The sequence below is a fragment of the Carettochelys insculpta genome, chromosome 5, assembly GCF_033958435.1.
Source record: "Carettochelys insculpta isolate YL-2023 chromosome 5, ASM3395843v1, whole genome shotgun sequence".
In the NCBI taxonomy this organism is placed as follows: Eukaryota; Metazoa; Chordata; order Testudines; family Carettochelyidae; genus Carettochelys; species Carettochelys insculpta.
In genome coordinates this window covers 60,265,274-60,286,520 of record NC_134141.1, presented here as the reverse complement: position 1 = coordinate 60,286,520, position 21,247 = coordinate 60,265,274, and the positions used below count along the sequence as shown (strand labels likewise).

The window sequence follows — 21,247 nt, the reverse complement described above, 5'->3', positions numbered from 1 at the left end:
CTTGAAGCCTGCTGGAGACCTTTTTTTTGAATAACTTAACGTAGCTTAACTTTAACGAGGGAACTTAACAGGTACTAAGAAAAACAAAACAGTGTGTAGATAAGTGTTAAGAGGGTTATGCTAAATATAAGAAAATTCTGATGGCAGAGCTCCCCCCCAGATCTCTTCTTACTTTTTCTTTTTTAAAGTTAAAAACTATATACAGTAAAAGATTAAGGAACAGTTCTTAAAAACTAGCAACCAGTAAAACAAATAAAGGGTTTTATCTTTTCAGACGTGGGAGCCGAAGCAAAGTCCCTCTGCAGCTGCTGGCGGTTGAGAGGAACTGGTGCGGACCGGATTGCACACATGACCAAAAGCATGCGAAGGGCCAGTGTATTTCTACACATGTGCAATCCAATCAGATGCAACCTGGAAATCTCTGATCTGCAGTGCTGGGGCGAGCCCTACACCTACTGTGGAGCACCCACGGGGACCACTTGAAGAAGAACTACTATTGCATGTATTTGTTCTTAAGATACAGAGCATAGTTGCCCTGCTCAAGAAGCATAATGGTTCACAAGGTGACTAAAATGAATTCTTTCTTGACCAATTATTGATTTTGTTCTGAGATCTAGCATAGGCCAGAATCCTTCTTCCTTTTTCAAATACCTGGAATTCTTTTTTCACTATGTGGCACAAGCCAAAAGAGATTAGTTCTTCAAACCTATCTTCCTGATACTACAGTGCTTGTGGGCTTTCCAGGGCAAACATTTAGGCTGTGTCTACACCTGCCCCCTTCTTTCAGAAGGGACACTGTAATGAGCAAGTTGGGAAGATACTAATGAGGAGCTGCCATGAATATGCAGCGACTCATTAGCATAATGACAGCAGCATGTGATCGCTTTTGAATTGCGTGCTGCTGGTATAAATGGGGGCCTTTAAAAAGGACCCCCGGACTTTGGAAGCCCGTTCTTCCTAAAACCAAATAGGAAGAAGGGGATTTTGAAGTCCAGGGGATCCTTTTGAAAGCCCCCCATCTACATGGGTAGCGTGCAATTCAAAAGCAGCGCTTTTGAACGGTGTGTGGCCACTATTATGTTAATGAGGTGCTGCATATTCACTGCAGCTCTTTATTAGCATATTTCCAACTGGCTCATTACTACGTCCCATCTGAAAGGAAGGGGCTAGTGTAGACGTAGCCTTAATTTGGAGGGCTTTTTTGAAAACCTAATCAGTTTGCCCCAAACTGTGTTTAGGACCCAAGCTCGATATTATCACCAGGCAGCAAGAGACTCAGCCCATCTACAGAAAGTGGCATACTGCCTGCTTGCACCGATACATCTTTACACTCTTGTTTTTCGACAATTCTTCAAAGGGAGTTTAGGAGCCCTGGCCTCTGTTGCAGTTGACTCAGAGCACTACTTACAGGGCATGCAGATTGCATGCAAAGTCAGTCAGTTGAAAAAATATTAAGGGAAAACTTTTCCCATTCCCCCACCCCACTTCTGAGGGGCTGTCTCCCCTTTGTCTTCTCTGTAGTTGTCTTCATCTATTTCATCAAGAGGTTCTCTCCAACATGAGAAGTCACCTTGGTGTTTGATAGGCCTCCCAGCAGGATCCATAGTCCATCATCCCTGGCAGGAGCCTCACCATCATCAAAAGCTATCCACATTAACTCTTCATTCCAGCCTATACCCTCACACACATTTCTTGACGGATGGAATGTGGAACTGCAACAGTGATGGCTCTGGACACTTGAAAGGTGAAGCTATCCCACTGGGTTTGTGCTCCTACAGTCTTGGTATTCATTAGTTTTTTGCTTTGATTTTTTACACTTCAAAGCACTTCACCCAATTCTTGTACAAGATATAGGGAATGTCCCTGGAGAAGGAGAGAGAGTTCACCAGGAAACATTTCACTTAGCCATGCACGGTCAAGAGTGGGAACTGTGAATCACATCCCCTCTGCTGCCTCTGGTGCAACTGGCTGTTGTAGCAGCTGAGCAACATCTCTGGAGCACCATCCACATGAACCCTGGACAACTGCAATGGAACTGCCCGCCACTGCACAGTACAGCTGTCAAAGCATCCACATGGTTGTACAGCTAGACAACATTACATTATCTTGGTTAAAGAAAATATGATTTGCAGTTTGTATAAAGTTTACATGGTTAGCATTATGGGAGGCCCTTGAACAATGATATACCTAGTTGAAAATCCAGGGCTTGGAATGTGGCTTAAACTAGAAAATCTTGACTGGGAAGGTAACTAATAAAATAGGTGAAAAGTCATTGAAGGCAGCCCAATCATCCGGGGTAGTTCTATATAGCTTTAACGAAAAAGGAATTAATAAGCCAGCGATTATATATCAGAATGTATGCGATTATAAAGATGAAAGTGTAAACTCAAAAGGTTCATTACTAGTTCCTGATGTGCAATCAAAGCCAGTCAACATGGGTTTGACCATCTTCACATCCTATAGTAAATACCTGATCAATGCTCACAGCTGTATGTTAATGTATGGGTATATGATTATTCAACAACTGTAAACAGCAGTTGGCTTTTGAATTTAATAAAGGAATTGAAGGTTAAACTGGTGTCCTGGCGATACCTGTATGATCAATAAAAATAATTCCAATGGGGCTTCAGCTCTACACCCAGATACTGATTTAAAGGTAGACAACACAACTAATGTGCTCATCTTTGTCAGATTTTTTTCCGCCACTTGGGTATGGTTTTAAGTTCATGCACAAATTGACTTCACCCTGGAGAGGTAAAAAGCGAAACACCTAAGCTGGTACAGGGCAACAAACAATGCTGGTGTTCAGCACTGAAGTGCCAGGGTTGAGTGCCCCAAGAACAGGATTTTTATTTATTTTTTCAATACTGTGACTATAGAGTGAAAACGCTTTGCAGAAGCAGTCGCTAAGCAAAGTCAAAGAGCAGACTGTAAGGTTCTAAGCACAGCAGTGAAGTTTAGAAGCTGGCACACGACTGCTAGGATGGGATACTATGAGTGTCGGCTTCCTACCATCACAGCATTTTGGAAACAAAAACTTCAAAGATCTTTTTTAGCTAGATCTAGCTCTGCTGCACAAGTTGTCTAAATGAGAATGGTTATTTGGTTTCTTAGTGCTAAAGAACAGAAGACAGCTTATCAGCAAGGTTACCTGTTTTGTGTTTTGATGACAAGGTGAACAGTAAGTCCATCATGAATTCCATGTTGGGTCAGAGTATCTTGATCTTTTAAAATTTTTCCAGCAAATATTAATACAAGTTGATCAGTGTGGGACTTGAAACGCTTAGAGATTTCTTCCTTAAACTAGATATTAGAAAGAAAAAGTTAATGCGATTGTAAATCAGTGCTTTAACTATTCTATTTTAAGTAACTTTTGAGATTTGGTAAAGTTTTGTTCATCTTTACCATTATGTTTCAAGTTTATACAACGTATGTTCCCTTTATTGCATGGTCCATCACCTTCTTGTTTTTGATAATGACTACAAGTCAGACCATTGCTATTTGCCCGTTCAATACAATTAAACAGTACGTCAATCAAGAGTGTTAGAAACTGATTAATTTAAATCCTTTCATGCATCAGCCATATCTACAATAAAAGCATAAATACCAAGGAATGAGGAAAATTATCTTTTTCAGTAATATTTTCTCTCAGAATTCTGTACAGGTGAATATGTAAGAAGTGTGACAATCTGTAACAGATCTAAATACTTGAAAACAGCTATTTCATATTGAGTTAAACTCATTTTTGACAATGTAGTATTAGCATGTTAGGTTTGCTACAATCTCACAAAAGAAAGTATTTCCACTGTTGTCGTATCATCCCCATGAACTGAAATGAGGTCAAGTCCCTATGGTGAAAGAAGGTACAAGAGAACCATAGCAAGGTTAACTAATGCCACCATGACCATTTAACAACTTCTGCATGTGGTACTGTGCATTAGCTTTACACTGCTGGTATTAACAAAGTTATGGAAAGCAACTGCTGAGACAGATACAGCAATTTCCTGCATATCCTTGGGAGACCTGGAATTTAGGTACCTTTGGGGTCCACTATAATAAAGACAAAGTTTTTATTTTGCTGTGGGATGGAACTGAATGTAACCTGAGGGAAGAGGGAGAGCAGGATAAGACGAAATACTTGGGATTTCAAAAACTGGATTTCTTGGGGGCATACCTAGAGAAGTTAATGCTAATTCCCCACCTCTGGTCATGCAAAACCTCAGCCTTTTGAAGCTACATGGGGTGGAGAAGGTGATAATTGATTATCTGTTACCTAAGACCAAGATTAAAGGCTCCAGCTACATCAGGAAACACCTGCTGTGTCCAGCCAGTGTTCTGGTTCTGAATCGGAGAAGATATACAATGAAGTACTCACACCTTCCAGAGCCTGAAGCTAGAATTAGGGATAACCTCTGGAGCTCAATGGTTTCAAGTGTTGGCCTGCTAAACCCCGGGTTGTAAATTCAACCCTTAAGGGGGCCATTTAGGGATATGGGGCAAACAGATTGGAAGAAGAAAAAAAGATGGTGCTTGATCTTGCAAAGATGGCAGGGGACAAAACTCTGATGACCTCCCAAGGTCCCTTCCAGTTCAATGTGATGTGTATACACTTTTTGGGATACATATGAGTACTTTTTTTTTTTTTTAAATATACTTCTCTGTAAAGCTTTCACCTTAAAAATAAGTGTGCTTGTTTAGAAAAGGCTACGTGGCATTTTGTAACTCCTAGTGATCACTTTGTCAATTGCTTCCTCTCCAGAATCTAAGAACAGCTTCTGGACTGTTTAGAAAGTCTGACTTGGAGGGACTATCCTCATGTCGGTAAGGAGCTGAGTAGCCTTAACAGTTCAGTTAGGATAAAAAGAGATGTACATTCTGCCAAAGAGATGACAAATGAGGGGCAGGGAGCCCAGAACGGGTGTGCATGGTGGATGACAGGGGGCAGGGAAGAATATAGGTATAATTGTATGAACTGTGGCAGCTGTTCCAACCAATACAAATGGCACCAAACTCATCTTTTGTTGGCTGTCCCAGATATTATTTATAAAGAACACCATGGAGCATCCAGGCAGGGCTGGGTGTTCACCATCAGGAAGAGAAGTCCCCTGGATCTGGGCACGGATATGGGTCAACACGATGCCAAGGGGTTACTGGGCCTAAACACATGCTTTTCAGCAGCACTGCACGAGGAGCAAATGTTTACAATCTTAGCCAAAAGGGCGAGAAAGTCCAGGCAAGCCAGCAATTTTGCTCTCTGCCCTCTAGGGGTGATCCATGGTGATAGGTCTCTGGCTCATTCATCTCACTCAAAATGATCAAATATGTTACTGTTTTTAATGGCTGGGTATTCACATTTATATACTGATTCTTGAAGCTTTTACATTCTATATACTTATTTTCTTACACATTATGAAAGATATTTTTCTTCCCCCATATGAACTTTAATGTAAACCAAACCAACAGAAATTTCAGTAAACAGGTTGGGGGGGGAAGTGCTAATTGCAGGGACAAAAAATTGGGCCCACAAAAAGCTTGCTTACCCCAATCTAGGGCACAGAATTCCTACATAAACACACCTAGATCATGGAAGCAGCTCACACAAACTATTCTTAACTGTGAGCCATTTTGGCAACCTACCAATTTGCATCAAGCAAGTCGCTCACTGTTTCCCACACTTACATGATTATGCACAATGCAGTCCCTCTTTAGAATTTAAACTATTAACATAAACACTGAAGTAAATCCCAGCTAATATTTTTCTTCTGGCTAGTGAAAGAAATCCAAGAACACCTGAGTCCACAAGAAACAGACCAACAGTTCACAGTACACTTTAAAACACATGCACACAGAAATTTGAATAATGGGTACTTCAGAAACCCACTTTCAGTAAAGGTGACTTCTAAACTTTTGCCAGAAGCTAATCTCTTATTCCTTAACAAAGTGACTGTTCTTCGCTAGTGTCTCAATCTCAAGTGCCACTGTCAATACAGCAATTTGTAGGCTATAATCACAGAGGTGGTGTTTGCACCTTAGGCTAAGTGCAGTGGACAACTACTCATTCTTCTGAATCTCAATATTTGAAACTGTATAAGATGAGGTACAGTTTGTTCACTTCAGACACCACGCACGAAAAACTGGCAACAGGAGGTAATTCTGATCCTTCCTTAGTTTGAACCAAGAAGATCGCAACAGGCATTTGTCATCCATTGTCCAAGATCTCACTTGTGGCGTTTTACTAGGTTCCTTTTTTCCCCCTCCCAATCCTATTTACATTAAGTTATTGGGGGAATCAAGTGCTCTCATGTAACAGTAATGAGCATACTATAAAAACCAATACAGGCTGCAAGGCACCTTGTTCTTAAATCCTATTAGTACCCAGACAGTACCCAGCTCCAGATTTTCTTAATAACTGTGAACAGGAGCAAGCCTCTTCTACAGGTTGAAACTCTCTCATCCGGCTACAGGCCATCTGGCAGGATAATGGATATTGCTGGATGAAAGAGCACCTGGACCAGAGAACTACAGCTGTGCACGGTGCAGTGGAGCCCTGCTGGTGGCAGCCAGGGTAGGGGACCCCCAGGGGGAAGCCCCAGCAGCACCCCTTCTGGGGAGGGGGAGCCTGGCAGAACCACAGACCTCCCCTCGTATGGCACCACTCAGGTCCCGAGAACAGTGAACAAAGGAGGTATAGTGCCTTGACAAAAATCAATACTCTTAAATATGCCAGTACACGTAAATGTATTTAGGGTGTCACCAGAGAAGAAAGGCAAGGTAAGAATATTCAACTTGTGGGACTGAGCAGTAGATCAAAGAAGATATTTTGTATAGCTTATTTGGGGGTCCAGGAAAGAGGTCACAAGAAGTCTCACGAGCTCAGTGGTTTGAGCACTGGCCTTGTAAACCAAGATTTGTGAGCTCAAGCCTTGAGGAGGCCACTTAGGGGTCTGGGGCAAATAGATTGGGGGGGGGGGAAGAAATCTGTCAGGGATGGTGCTCAGCCCTGCTGGGAGGGCAGGGGACAGGATGTGATGGCCCCAAAGTCCATTCCAGTTCTATGAGATATGTATATCTCCATTTGTACTTGTATCTCGCTAGAAAGGGGTGCAGTTTCCTTCTAACTGACAGCAGGTTTGAGTGACTTTTTCTTCAGTATTAATGGGTATCAGTATAAAATATGCATTACTGTTTACGTCAATTAAATGGTGCAAAAATGAAAAATTTACTTTCAATAATTTAATAGAAATATTAGTCAATCGTATACCATGGTGTTTGCTGGATTTTTCTCTCCCACACATATGATGAACAAGTTCTCTGCCAAGTACAATATCTAATATTTATGAAAGCCAAATCTTAATATTCAGAGCTTAGTAATGGGAGCAAGTCACCTGGTTAAGTTAAACAATCACACAACTACTCCTGGAAACCACAAACTGCCTTGCCGTCCCTAAAGTTTTACCTTAAACTAAGTAACTTGCATTAAAAAATACACTTTTTTTTCCTCTAATGAAGATGTAATCTGATAGCATGGTTTAATTCTGAAAAGATACCCTAAAAACAGTGCTATGGGGTTTCTTATTTTCTTCATCATAACCACATCAAGTATGCTCAGTTAATACGATTTAAATATCTCTATTTATCAGGGCTGCAACCTCTCTCTCTCTCTCTCTCTCTCTCAGCTATAACAACCAAGATGGGTTCTTTCTACATTACCACTTGTAAGAGGTTCTGCTGACCAAGTTCGGCTTTAAGTTACACTGTGCAATCTGACTGAAAACTGGCCTTTGAAGGAAGGTATCAATTTGACCAAAATAAATTTGTTCACAAACTAATGAAATCTTGCCCCTTTCCCCTTACCTGTGGTTAGCTCTACTCCAACACTTGGTTTGTCACTAGCCAAAGGAGGAGCGCATACACGAGAAGCAGATCAGCAGAGTAAAAAGAATCAGTTTTAGACAGTTGCTTGTCATAGTAAGGCTAAGAGGGAACACTTTTTTCGGGGGTGGGGGGTGAGAATCAGAAAAACACTCGAGTTTTTTTTTTAAATGAGAACCTGAGCTGCCTTTCTGCAACTTCATATGGTAAAAACAAACATGTCTGCTGACTCAAGGTAAGCAATAAAAAAACCTCAGCAGCTTTGGATGGATTTGTATCCACTCATATGCCTGACTCAAGAAGAATGTTAATAGAAGGAATAAAAACCAATAAAAATATCCAGGAAGACCACTTCCCATTTCCAAAAAAATCCTTGCATGAGAGGTACCTATACAGCAGGGGTCATGACTCTTTTTTGGGTCAGAGACCAATTGACCCAGGAGGGTGGGGGGGTGTTAGAAAAATCAGTCAGGGGCCACATAAAAGCGAGAGATCAAGAACAGGGATGTTCATGTTTAACTAGTAAGCCTCATCTTACCAGTAGAAGCTGGAATAGGTCCTCTGCTGCAGAGAGGGGCTGTTCCACCTGCGCTGGACCGTCCCCCTACCTGCACCAAGACCAAGGGCAGGACCACTCCAACTGGTATGGAGCAGCCCAAGTCCATAGTGCACTGTGGGCAGGGGCACCACAGCCTGGCCAGAGCAGCCAGTGTGTGTGGCAGGGGAGCTGCTCCAGCCTGGGCTGGAGCAGCCATCCCAGCCACACTTCCCCACCTTTTAGTTGGTTAACCGGTTAACCAATAAATGGGATTTTACATGCTTAGTCAAGAAGGTGGGACTAAGGTTCAGGGCTTTCCCAGGACAGTTTAAACTCTTCTGGGGATCTGTGATGGGACCAAAAATGAGGGGGTTCAGTGCATGGGTAGGGGTTACTGGGGTGCAGGTGTGAGCTGGGGGATCTGGATGGGAGGTGAAAGTGGGCCAGAGGCAGAAGAGACAGATTGTACAAAACTTGTGTAAACCAAATTGAACGAGAAATATGAAAAAAATGGTGTCAATAGTCTGCTTCCTTTCATCTATGTAATTTTATAATTATATTAACACTGCTCAACAGCAGACGTTAACACAGGTATTGGGGCTAATCTATAATTGGGGGAACTAGTAATAAATTTTAAAATTACATGCTTTATAAATTTAAACATTAAACTATAGTGTTCCATTAATAACTTTTTGCTTTGGGCATTTTAAAGGTAAAGAGGTAAGGAATGCACAAAAACCTATCTTTTTATCATGCAGAACTCCACAATAAGCTTGTAAAAAGGCACTTCAGCATTTTAAAACTAAGCAGCAGTGTAGCCTGTGCAGGTCATTTTAAAATGTGTTCTCTTTAGGCTGTTACAAATTACACCAAACATTTCAAACACACTTTGAAGACAAGAAACATTGCAAGGCTGAAATTTAAAAAGGAATCACAAGAGCATATTTTTTCCCCCAAATTGTTTCAATAAAGGCGTGAAGTTGGTCAACAGTATGGTGTGTACATTTTGTAAGCAATGTCCCCTAACTGGCAATGTGAAACTGTAGGCTGGCCAATGAGTGCAACTTTTTTCACCCATGTCATCCAGCCTCTCTCTCCTCTATCTCCGGAGGTGGATCTGGGGTTCTGCTGCTTAACCCTCTGATTTATAGCCTCTACTACAGGGATTCCCAGCCTATGGGTTGGGAATCAAACACGGGTTGCCATTAGATTTTCTAAGAGTTGCTGACTAGGCAGCTCCGAGCCACATGTGGCTCTTTAAGGAACCATTTGCAGCTCCCACCACTGCTCACTCCTCCAGCTCCCAGTTCCTGCCCTGCCACGTGAAAATGGAACTCAATTTAATTGGCAGGAGGGATCCACACATTAAACTAATTGAAGTGAATCCCATTTCAAGGCGGCAGAGCAGTGAACTGCCCACACTGCAGGTGGGGGAATGTAGTAGTAAGGCTGGGGAGAGCTGCGCGGAGGAGGCAGCAGCCCGGCAAAGGAGTACTAAGCGGCAGCAGCAGTGCTCATGTGAATGGGGGGGGGGGGCATTTTGGGGCTGTGACAGGTTTACGATATCACTCAAAGAGGGGAGCTTAGGGTGCAGGAGGTGGTTGTGACCTGGGGCAGGGAACTGAGGTGCAAGGTCTGGGAGGGAGCATGGGTACAGGAAGATTGGGCAGAGGGTCTGGGTTATGTGGGGAATGGATAGAGGAAGGAGACAGAGTTGGGGGGGGGGCTGGGGTACCACAGGCAAGCTATGGCTGAGTGACTTACCAGGACAGCTCCCAGCCAGCAGACCAGCTGATTTCACAGGTAGGATCCCTGCCTACAGGGCCATGGCAGGGGCCATGGGCATCTGCCAATCTGAGCGGAGCGGGAAGGATGTTTCAAACAAGAAGCTCCCACTGGCCAGAAACCAGCCAATGGGATTGTGCTGGGGAGGGGGCAGTGCTTGAAGCTTCTCTCCCCTTTCCTCCCAGGCTTGAAGATATTGGGGGGAAAAAAAAAAAAAAAAAACAAAAAAAAACCCAAGGCCCTGCAACCACTTTTCTGGGGGTATGCAGGGAGCTTGCCAGAGGTTGCCTGTTGTGTTTGTGGGACAGACCCACTGGCTTGGGAGGCCGGATTCAACCTGTGGGCCGTATTTTATCCAGGCTTGCCCAAGAAGGTGCTGAGGCATTAAGGGACCACCAGAGCACAGAAATTCCAGATCCCTTCCTTGATTGCATACACAAAATAACCCCAAACCGCTGCCACCCCGGATCCTCACAGCTTAAACCCCTCACAACCCCAAACTGCCACCACCACACCCAGGCTTAAACCCCTCATGGCTCCAAACCACAGCCGCACCGCCCCCCCCCCCCAAGTTTAAACCCCTCGCAACTCCAAAGTGCTGTCGCCCCCCGACAAGCAAGCTTAAACCCCTTGCAGCCCCCAACCGCCTCTCCCAGGCTTAAAACTTCTGCAGCCGCAAATGGCTACCACCATCCCCCTGCCCCTGGCTTAAACCCCTCGCAGCCCCAAACTGTTGCCGTCCCCCCAGCCCCCAGGCTTAAACTCCTTGCAGCCCTAAAGCCAGGATTAATTTACCTTCCACAAGGGCTCTGCTTGCTGCTGTGCCGCCATCTCCTCACCACAGCTACATGGCTCCCCACCAGCCCTCCTACTTCCTGCCCTGATGTGCTGAAATAACAGAACTCATTTTAATTGGTTTAACAGCCAGATCTCTCCTGCTGGTTGTTAAACCAATTTAATTAAAACAAAAAGCAGTCAAGTTGCACTTTAAAGACTAGCAAAATAGTTTATTAGGTGAGCTTTCCTGGGACAGACCCACTTCTTCAGACCATAGCCAGACCATTCTGTTCTGGTCTGGCTATGGTCTGAAGAAGTGGGTCTGTCCCACGAAAGCTCACCTAATAAACTATTTTGCTAGTCTTTAAAGTGCAACTTGACTGCTTTTTGTTTTGATAGCGTACAGACTAGCACGACTTCCTCTCTGTTACAATTTAATTAAGTTCTACTCTTTCAATGCAGCAGGGTAGGGCAGGGAGCCAGAGAAGGAACCAGCGGCGGCAGCCACAAACGGCTCCTTGAAGAGCCGCATGCAGCTCGGAGCTACCCAGCCGACTTTCAAAATGGTGCTGCTGCCAGCTCCGCAGGCCAGATTCTAGCCCATGGGTCACATGTTGGACACCATGGCCATAAACCATATCTTGTATGTCCGTTGTAGTTCAAACAGGGTCATGTGAGGTCTTAAAAGGTGGTGTCATTGCTATCATTGTGAAGGGCGTGTATGAAAGTTGTGTGAATAGTTATTTATATACACAAAATTATGTTCTTAAAGATGTATTATCCAGAGACTGTTTACCAGGAAAAATGAAAAAAGTTCTCTGTCAAACAAGACATTTTCCTAGCTGACTGTTTACATACAAATTAAGTTTCACAATAGATCTCCCCCATTAGTCTGAAACACATGCTAATGAAGAACTATGGAAAACAACTTCAGAAAGAAAAGTAACATGCAGCAGCAAGCAGAGAAGAGAGAAATATCAAAAGTTCCTCAGCTGTAACTGTTATCCATCACTTAGAAGTGGACAGCCAATATGCTTCATGAAAGTGGGATGGGATATCAACGTGGTCGGGGCGGGGGTGTTGGAAAAGACTGGAGAGAACTTTGGGTGAGGTAAGCAGCTTCAAATGGGAGGAGAATTTGCCTGATTATTTACTAAAAAACATTTTGTTTTTCTGTAATCATTTGTTCCTTTTACTCTTGTGGTAATTTGAATCTCTGTTCTTTGATCCAAAATGTACTCTTTTTCCTACAGCTATAGTGCTAAACAGAAGTGCTGGGGTGCTAAACACAAAGGTGATCGAGTTAAAACTTGCAAGCTGGTGTATATTGTTCCTTTGGAAACAGCAGGCCTGGTGTTCAGTGATAAAGGGCAGCACACTGCAGGAAAAGCACTGAGGATTGGTGTGTACTTATTCTTATCTGTACAGAAAGAGCAAGGCCAGTGGAAGCCTGAAAGTTATTGCTTAGGCTGCTGGGGCTGGTGATTTCAGGGCACTGACCCACAGTAAGCCTAAACAAACAAGACGGTGTTGAGGTCTCTCTCAACCGTAGATACTGTCATACCGTCCTAGTCCAGAACTCACTGTGCAGTGCGCTTAACCAAATTTCTATGCTTCTTCCTGACGCTATGGAGGACATCATTATCCCCTTCCTGTGCTACCAGGAAACAAATTAGTGTAATTTATTAGTAGGAACCCTATTTCTGACTGTGTATCAGCAACAGATGCAACTAAAACTGTGCTCAAAAATACGTGGTCCTATCTAAGCTTGAAGTTTTCTGCTTTCAGCATTGGTTCAACTGCATCTATTGCTGACAGTGACTATCAACAAGTTAGTATGACTGTAAAGTAAGGGCTGCTAATACCTAAAATATTACAAGAGTTACAGACCTTACATCTCAGGCATTAACAGAGATATCAATTATTGCAGAGATGAAATCCTGGCCTCAATGAAGTCTAAGCCTATGTCTACACTACACAATAAAGTCAAATTTAAGGCAGTTAGCTCGAATACACAGTGCAACTATCTTCAGTTTAAACACCATTAGCTCAATTTAGGGAGCAATAAGGTCGATACTATAACATCGTTGAAAGTGACTCAGTGTGGCATCAAGTTCAAATTTAAAAGTTCTAATTAAGGCTAGAGTGGAAGCGCCAAGTCTTTAAATCAACTTTACTGGCCTCCAGAGATGTCCCTTATGTATCCCACGATGTCCCCATAGTTGGCGGCTCTGACCGCTTCCATCTCTGCTACTCTCCTGGTGCGCAGGAATTAGGGAGCCCATGAATTTGAATTCAGCATCAGGAAACCCATGGCAGCTAGCCTGTGGGGTCATGCTTGCATGAGAGGCTGAGAAACTTCTCTTTTGTATCAGTGCGGTGAGCACATTTACTCTTTAAAAACAGTCCCAACATGGGAGTTCATGGTTCTGACTCTCCCATTGTAAGCTGAGCACTTTGATTTTCTTTTCAGTGCTGGCACCAGCTCCTGCCACACAGGACAGCCAGGCTGTGGGGGCCATGCTTGGGTAAGAGGCCAAAAAACTTTTCTACGATTTACATTTGTACAGGGGCGCTTCCCTCCACCCACCCTCCTGAACAGGTGACATGCAGTTGGGGTCTTTCCCGTGCCCAACTACATCACGTGGCTAGCCCCCGAGACAAAACAAAATAAACACACCATGCCTGCTGTGTAGTGCAGACCATACTGCCAGACAGCACTATGTTCTGGCTTGCGTGTGGTAAGGGCTTCAAAGGTGGGCAAGATTCTGGAGGTGCTTGCTATCACTGGGGGGGGGGAAGGCAGCATTTCAACTGGTCCCTAGCCCACCCCAAAACACCCACTTAATAGAAAGTGTGGGGCTGGCCCCCCAAAAAAATTAGGGCAGTGTGTTGCTCAGGCAGGTGGCAGAAGGGTCCTTGTCGGCTGAAGGGCCAGTTGACAACCCCTCCCCATCACCTGACACCCACTCAATGGAACGTTGGGGGTGGAGAGCAGATAAGGCAACCCCATGCCTGGAGTGCTAGTTGGTTTATCAGGTAGCAACCATACCATTCTGCCCAGGAAGGGGTGCTTTCAAGGGGGGGAAATGACTGGAGAACCAGTTGAGATGGCATAGATACCTGAGCAATCCTAGAGCACAAAGTCATTCATGCATGTGGAAATTTGGCGAGCTCCATTTCCTGTGTTGCATACATCTGCGAAGCCAAAAATCCAGCATCACAAATTATCTTTTCCCCCCACCCCCCTCAACTTCACCATCCTTTTCTTCAAGCTGTGCTCTGTTCCTGTAACATTTTCAGGGATGAGGTTTCTGGACAGGGGGACGAAAGGGAGTGCCATTTGAGATGACAGACCACCCCCAACCTGGAACACTACACCTTCTTTTCTTTCACCTGGAATTCCTTACTTTTACTTCCTTCACTCTGAAAAAAATGGCTGTTTGGTCTCCACGGGAGGGAATGAAGAAGGAAATGCAATGTGGGAAGGTGACATCACATGCCCACAACCATTTGCGAGGCATTCCCCCCTCCCCCCCGAATACTGCACCAGGAAAAACACCCAGAACGCTACACAGCTGAGGGAACTGTGGGATAGGTTCCCACAATGCTCTGCTGCAACAATCAATGTTTGGTGATTTAGTGTAGCAACAGGAACTTTGTGAAGACGGTGGAGAGGTAAGAATAATCAAATTTGAATTTATAAAATCTAGCATTATAAACTTGATTTTAATAAAACAGAATTTAAATCGTAGTGTAGATGTAGCCTATGATAGATTTTGCCCTTGATTTTAGTTAGGCCAGTAAAATTATTTACAATTTAAGTATGTACACATATTCTGTAAATCAAGTGAAGTCCAAAACTTGTGTTTATTTTTAGGAAAGTATTTGATTTCTTCATTTACTAGTTTATAACAATTCCACTTTTAAAGACAGCAATCTACTACATGATTGCATCTCCATTCCAATATCACATATTTAAATGTCAATTACTATTTCTACTGTAAATACATAGTTCAAGAAAATACTGCTGTCCTTCATGGTAAGCAATCACCAACAAATACTTACTATGCACCCATTACTATAGAACCTAAACAGGGATAAGCATTTCAGGTACATTTAAACTGAAACGCTACAGCAGCATGCCTGAAGCTATACTGCTGCAATGTACATTCATCCCTCATTAAATTAGTACTTTACTTACGAATACTTGCTAAAACGAGGGACACATACCTACCCCTTTGTTCACTAAACAAGTGAACTCCCCCTGCACTAGTACAAGCCTTACCCCACTCCCCGCACACACCTAACCTGCCGCAGCCTAAAACCCCACGGCCCCAACTCACCTCAGCCTGAAACCCTGCTGACCCTGGAGTCCCAACCCGCCTCAGCCTAAAACCCCACTGGCCCCACAGACCAAACCCGATTCAGCCTAAACTCCCCCGCCGGCTCAACCCGCCTCAACTTGAACCCCCCACTGGCCCTGCAGACCCCACCCGCAGCAGCCTGAACCCACTCCTCCTGGCTCCGTGGCCCCAACCCGCACCTCCCACCCTCCCTGTGTGCCCAACCCACAGCAGCCTGAACCTCCTGCTGGCTTCACAGCCCCAACCCGCCACAGCCTGCGCGCCTCCCCCCCCACCCCCGACCTGCCTGACGGGCCCAACCCACCACAGCCTGCATCCCCCGCACCTGCCCGATGGACCCAACCCTCCGCAGCCTGAATACTCTGCCCCGCCTACCCCATGGATCCAATCCACCACAGCCTTAACAGTGCCGCCACCTGCCCCGTGGATCTAACCTGCTACCAGCTTTTAACCCTCCCTCCCTGCCACTCATGGCCCCAACCTGCCCCCAGCCTTTAACCCTCCCCAACCCACTCAAACTCAAGGTTCACTTACCTTTCAAAAGCAGTGCCACCCGCTGCCACTCCTTCACTGAGTTATGAGTGCTTGGAACGAATCAGAGACTTTTACATGTATTTTAATGGGAATTTAGTGTCCCTCTTACAAGTTTTCACCTACGAGCAGAAATTTGGGAACCAATCGTGCTCGTATAGCAAGGAATTAGTGTAGACACATAGCATAACAATGCACTGGGCTCTTCCATCATTGTAGTAAATTTTTCTCTGACAGGTAGTAGCCTGTTGACAGAATTATTATTCTGTCAACGTAGCAGTTTCTACACCAGAGCTTAAGTCATCTTAACTACCTTCCACAGGGAATTAAATGTTTTGTAACTAAAAGATGAAGTTAAAGTGACTTAACTTTGTAGCTTAGAGCAGCCATAGTAGACAAAGCAACCCCATTCAACAACCACAAGGTAGACCGTGATAAAACTTTTGGCACAGTAGCCAGAAAGTATGCACACACTTTCATTAATAAAATTTCTGGGCAGGGTACAAAGGGGAATGCATTGATGAAAATTTCAGTATTTCCCCACTTCCACTACCTGCAAAGGGCTTTGTTTCTACCTAGGATGTCAAGCCTAAATCTTGCTCCTAGAGCTCACATCTTGTTCTTTAGATCCTTATCTTACTAGACCTTTGGCCAATAAGTGGTTGGCACAGGTTTCCAACACATTGGTTATGTTCCAAAACATATACTTGCAAAGCCTTAGAAAGTGACTGAGTTACACATATTGAATGTTCTTGGGATGCTAAAAATTATGCACTTTTTAAAAAGAGTACGAAACAAGCTCTCATGAATAGTGTTTCTTCATACCTCTGTTAACATGGCAAAGTCTGAATCCTTCAACAGCAAGAAAAATTCCATTCTGTGCTAGTTTCTGTACAATTTAACTGTTAAGTTTTTATGAATTTCAGCCACATAACTTCAAGCTTCACCTAATGTCTATATTTGGATGGAAGACGTCCAAATAAAGATGCAAGCATCACAGGAAATAGTGTTGACTCAACAGGTAGCACTGTTCCCTAATTCTCTCTGCACACAAGTTGCAAAAAAACAACAACAAAAAACATGCTAATTCTCAAAAAAAGATTCTAACACCTGATGAACATTTGACAATACCAAACCGGAGACACCACCCTGCAATGGCAACACTCCACTCCCACGCTACTATGGCTGCATTTCACTGGCAGCTAATTCTTGGCCATATAATTGTAAGTTAGAGGACTCTCTAAGGGTAAAAACGGCACATGCACAAAGCACACGCTACACCATTTTCTTTAGCCACGAGATGATCAAGGGAAGGTTGGTGTTACGCTCTCATCACCAGCCTCCGCCCGACCGGTAACCCGTGCAACGGGCAATACGAGGCACAGGCTGAGCTGTTAGCGCCGCTCAACTAGCAGGGCTTAGGCTCAGCCCGCAGCAACAGGAAGAACTAAACCCGCTCCTTGCCTCTGCTCTTGCCGAGAAGTCGCTGGCCGTGGGCGAGTCGGCGCCGGCTGGTCGTGGCGCTAACTGAGCGACAGCGGACGGGTAGGCAGGGCCTGAGCAGGCAGCGCAGTGAAACTCAGCGAGGCGCTGCTTCGTCACCCGGCCGGGCTTCGGCTTGGCTAGGAGGCCCCAGCACTGCGACTAGCCTCGGCGCAGGGAGCGCGCTGCCAACATCGGCGCTCCCCAGAGCGGAGCGGCTGCGGCTCCTGCCTGGGGGACTGAGCAAGGGGCAGGAAGCCGCCCAGCCTCACCTACCTCAGTCCGGCCCCGTCTGCCCACCGCCACCGGCAGCGGCGCGGCCTCCTGGCCCGCCCCCCTCAGCCTCACCTGCCGCACGTTGCTGGTCTCGGACACCGCGAATTCCTCCTTCTCCTTGGGGGTTTTCACCGTGACTTTGATAATCCGCGGCTCCGAGGAGGAGGCGGTGGCGGCGGCGGAGTCAGGGGGGCTGCGGTCCCCGGGGGAGCTCTCTCCACTCTCGGCCATAGCGGGGGAGGAGGCCCTCACGCTGAGTCTCGCTTGCTCACGCCGCGCAGGGCACGCTACGTAAACCCGGCCCCCACTCCCACTGCCACTGCCGCTGCCGCTGCCTCGCGCGCCGACAGCAGGAAAGACTTGCGACACTCTCACTCCCGGGGAGTTAAACGATATCAACCCAGCGCAGGCGCTGCGCGCACTGATGACGTCTCGCATGAGGGAAGTCTCTAGAAAGGGATGTCGTCTCGCCCGGTATTGGGCCCACGGCTGAAGGTAGCGCGCACGCGCAATAGGGTGTGAGGCCCCCTAAAGGAACATTGAACAGTGCGCATGCGCCTTATTGAGTTGCTTTCAGCGCCCATAGATCATACCTATCAAAGGCGCTAGGTTAGCCTCCGAATGACTCGTTTCTGTTCGCGTGTGTAAGCAACACGCCCACGCGTGTCACCTGCTGGGGCAAGAGGCGGAGTTTGCTTTGGCTAGTGCGCGTGCGCAACCTTTGCAGTAGTGGTTACATATCTAATATAATTAGAAGGGACTCCATCAGAGGTCATTGAATTCAGTCCCCTACCCTCTTGACAGGGCCAAGCACCATCCTTTTTCCCCCGCTCCCGTAAATAGCCCCCCCCGAAGGCTAAACTCACAACCCTGTGTTTAAGGGCCTAATGCTCAAACCACTAAGCTATCCCTCCTGCCTTTTCAAGCCACCTGTACCCCCAGGATACAGAGCTCTGCAGCACATACATAACCTGTGTTTCTCAGCCCTTTTGTGAATAAAATCAACTGGAATTTAATGTCCCTCTAATTTTTATTTGTATTTTTGCACACATAATTATGATGGAAACTTTATTGCCAAAAGGCAATGTCTTCCAACCAACCAGTTATGATTACCTCATTCAAACAAATGTGCTGCAAAAATTGTAGGTACTGGCATACTTAATTCTTTTAAAAAGGGGTACTTCAAAAAATTGAGCGTGTAAGTGGCTGCCAGTGGTCGTGGTAGAGGCTCACAGTGTCATCCATCTTCCTCTCCTAGTGCTTCACTGTTTCCTGTTGCACGGGGGACGTATCCAAGGCACTCCGTGTCCCCGCCCCCCGCCCAGCACAGCACGCCCAGCCTAGTGCTCAGTGCCCTAACACCCATCCGCACTAGTTCACTGGTGGTGTTTGGGCAACCAGCCACCCTGGTTTCACTCTGCAGCTTGTAGGGCATGCAATAGAGTCACAAGGTAGGCCCTGTAAGGTTAAGTGTCAGGTACATCCACCACCATAGTGATGGAAAAAGTGAGGCACCTTTGGGCACAACATTGACACCCTGGTGTACCAGCTATCTGCCACTCATTTAGCAGGTAGCTTTGTCACATCTCTTTCACGCCAGCCCCCACCAGTAAATCATCCAGGAGTCAGTGGGGGTGCATGGGAGAAAAAGATCACATGCCAGCCAAGGCTTCTTAGCTTCAGGAATGCAGCTACTGCTCTCCTCATCCCCCCACACAAAATTTGAAAAAGGGTGCATGGCCTAATCAGCTCCCCCCCCACCCCTATGAACGTCCTCCACTGCCTCCCATAGCCTCTTTCAGCTCAGCAGCACCACCCTGCACAGCACCGCCTGCCTGCAGAGGACTAGCTTCATTTCCAGCATCTTCCTTTGCCAGAGGTGCCTCTGCAGTTTCCATGGGCTAGGCTGACCTGGGCTGCCCACCTTCCTGGCCCCTAGGGGACCACTGTCCCCTGGGAGTGCTGGAATCATTTCTGGGCTCCCAGCTTGAGCAAGGTGGGGGGCACGTGGAAGAAGCAGCTGAGTAGGGGAAAGCTTCTATAGGGACAGCCCCTTCACAGTCAGCTTCAGAGACAGTGCAGGCTTTTTCACCCCCTCCTTTTTTTTTCTTTAAAAGGCAATTATGTTGTTCTTTTGCTTAACTTTGCCCAGGGAGGGATGGGTTCTTTAAAGAGCAGGGAGCTGTTGGTTTTCTATCCTCCCTTTCCCCTCAAGCAGGAGACTGGGTGGAATAGGGTCTTGAGTTATTATATACAAAGCACTCTCCCTTAAAAATTTGAAATGTTACTGTTTTCATGTATGTATGTATGTATGTATGTATATTTGCATTTATATACTCATTAAAATTTTTACAATCTACATACTTTCTTATATGTGCTAAAAGTTTTTTTTCATATGAACATAAGTGACATTTCCATTGGTTCACACTATATTAGGTTGGGGGCCCTGGTTAATTGCAGGAATGAAAAGGGGGGGGCCCCCTGTAAAAAGTTTGCTCAGCCCTAACAAATCACTGCTCTAACTTTTTTCATGGAGAAATAAACCCAGGTAGAAATTTTAAACATAGCTTATGCATCCCCAAATCACCCCTGGACCACTACTAGAAAACTACTACTTTGTTGTAATGATAGCTTCTTTAATGGATCTGTGAGAGGTTATTGGCCCCTGATGTCCAGGGACCACAAGCTGGCATCCATTGCTCTAGCGCTACCTAAACAATTGCTAAAGATCCAGGCAGGGTTACGTAGCATAGAACAAATGTCTCCAAGCTGGCACACTCAGGCTACGTCTACACTAGCCAAAAACTTTGAAATGGCCATTTCGAAGTTTACCAATGAAGCACTGAAATACATATTCAGCGCCTCATTAGCACGTGGGCGGCCGCGGCACTTCGAAATTGACATAGGTCGCTGCCGCGTGGCTCGTCCAGAGGGGGCTCCTTTTCGAAAGGACCCTGGCTACTTCGAAGTCCCCTTACTCCCAGGAATAAGGGGACTTCGAAGTAGCCAGGGTCCTTTCGAAAAGGAGCCCCCTCTGAATGAGCGGCGCAGCGGCGACCCGCGTCAATTTCGAAGTGCTGGGGCCGCCCGTGTGCTAACGAGGCGCTGAATATGTATTTCAGCGCTTCATTGGTAAACTTCGAAATAGCCGTTTATATGGCTGTTTTGAAGTTTTTGGCTAGTGTAGACACGGCCTCACTGCCATATCCTCTTTGCCTCTGGTACTTTTCAAAATACCTACCAAGTTATATGATTAAACAAAACAGCAGTCATGTAACACTTTAAAGACTAACAAAATAATTTAGTAGGTTTAATTTACTAGCTTTCGCAGGACAGACCCACTTCTTCAGATTATGATTAGTTATGCTCCCCACCTCAGCAACAGAATCCTTGGAAATTGTTACCCACCATTCCACCAGGGTCTCACACTCAAACAGCTGTATAACCCTCAAGTAAATTTGGTCACAACCCAGTCCTAATTTGTCTGTATACAAAATATTGGAAAAATATACAAAATATATTAGAAATTGTGTCCAATATATAGATGAAGATGCAACTTTATCCTAGCAGGTATCTCATTCTGTCTCTTTCCACTAGTGCTGACCTGGTATATGCTCTG

At 45.4% G+C, this 21,247-nt stretch overlaps 1 protein-coding gene across 2 annotated transcripts in view; it reads right to left on the bottom strand.

Annotated features, from left to right (window-relative positions):
• The window catches only part of UBQLN1 (ubiquilin 1), a 57,536-nt gene extending 39,505 nt beyond the window's left edge, over positions 1–18,031 (bottom strand). For both annotated transcript variants that reach the window (XM_074995185.1, XM_074995186.1), the window contains exons 1-2: positions 17,701–18,031; positions 3,152–3,303 (exon numbers count right to left, since the gene is read on the bottom strand). In XM_074995185.1, the coding sequence (XP_074851286.1) occupies positions 3,152–3,303; positions 17,701–17,859 (311 nt within the window). In that variant the 5' untranslated portion in view covers positions 17,860–18,031. The remainder of the gene's footprint in view (positions 1–3,151; positions 3,304–17,700) is intronic.
• Between the last annotated feature and the right edge of the window lie 3,216 nt (positions 18,032–21,247).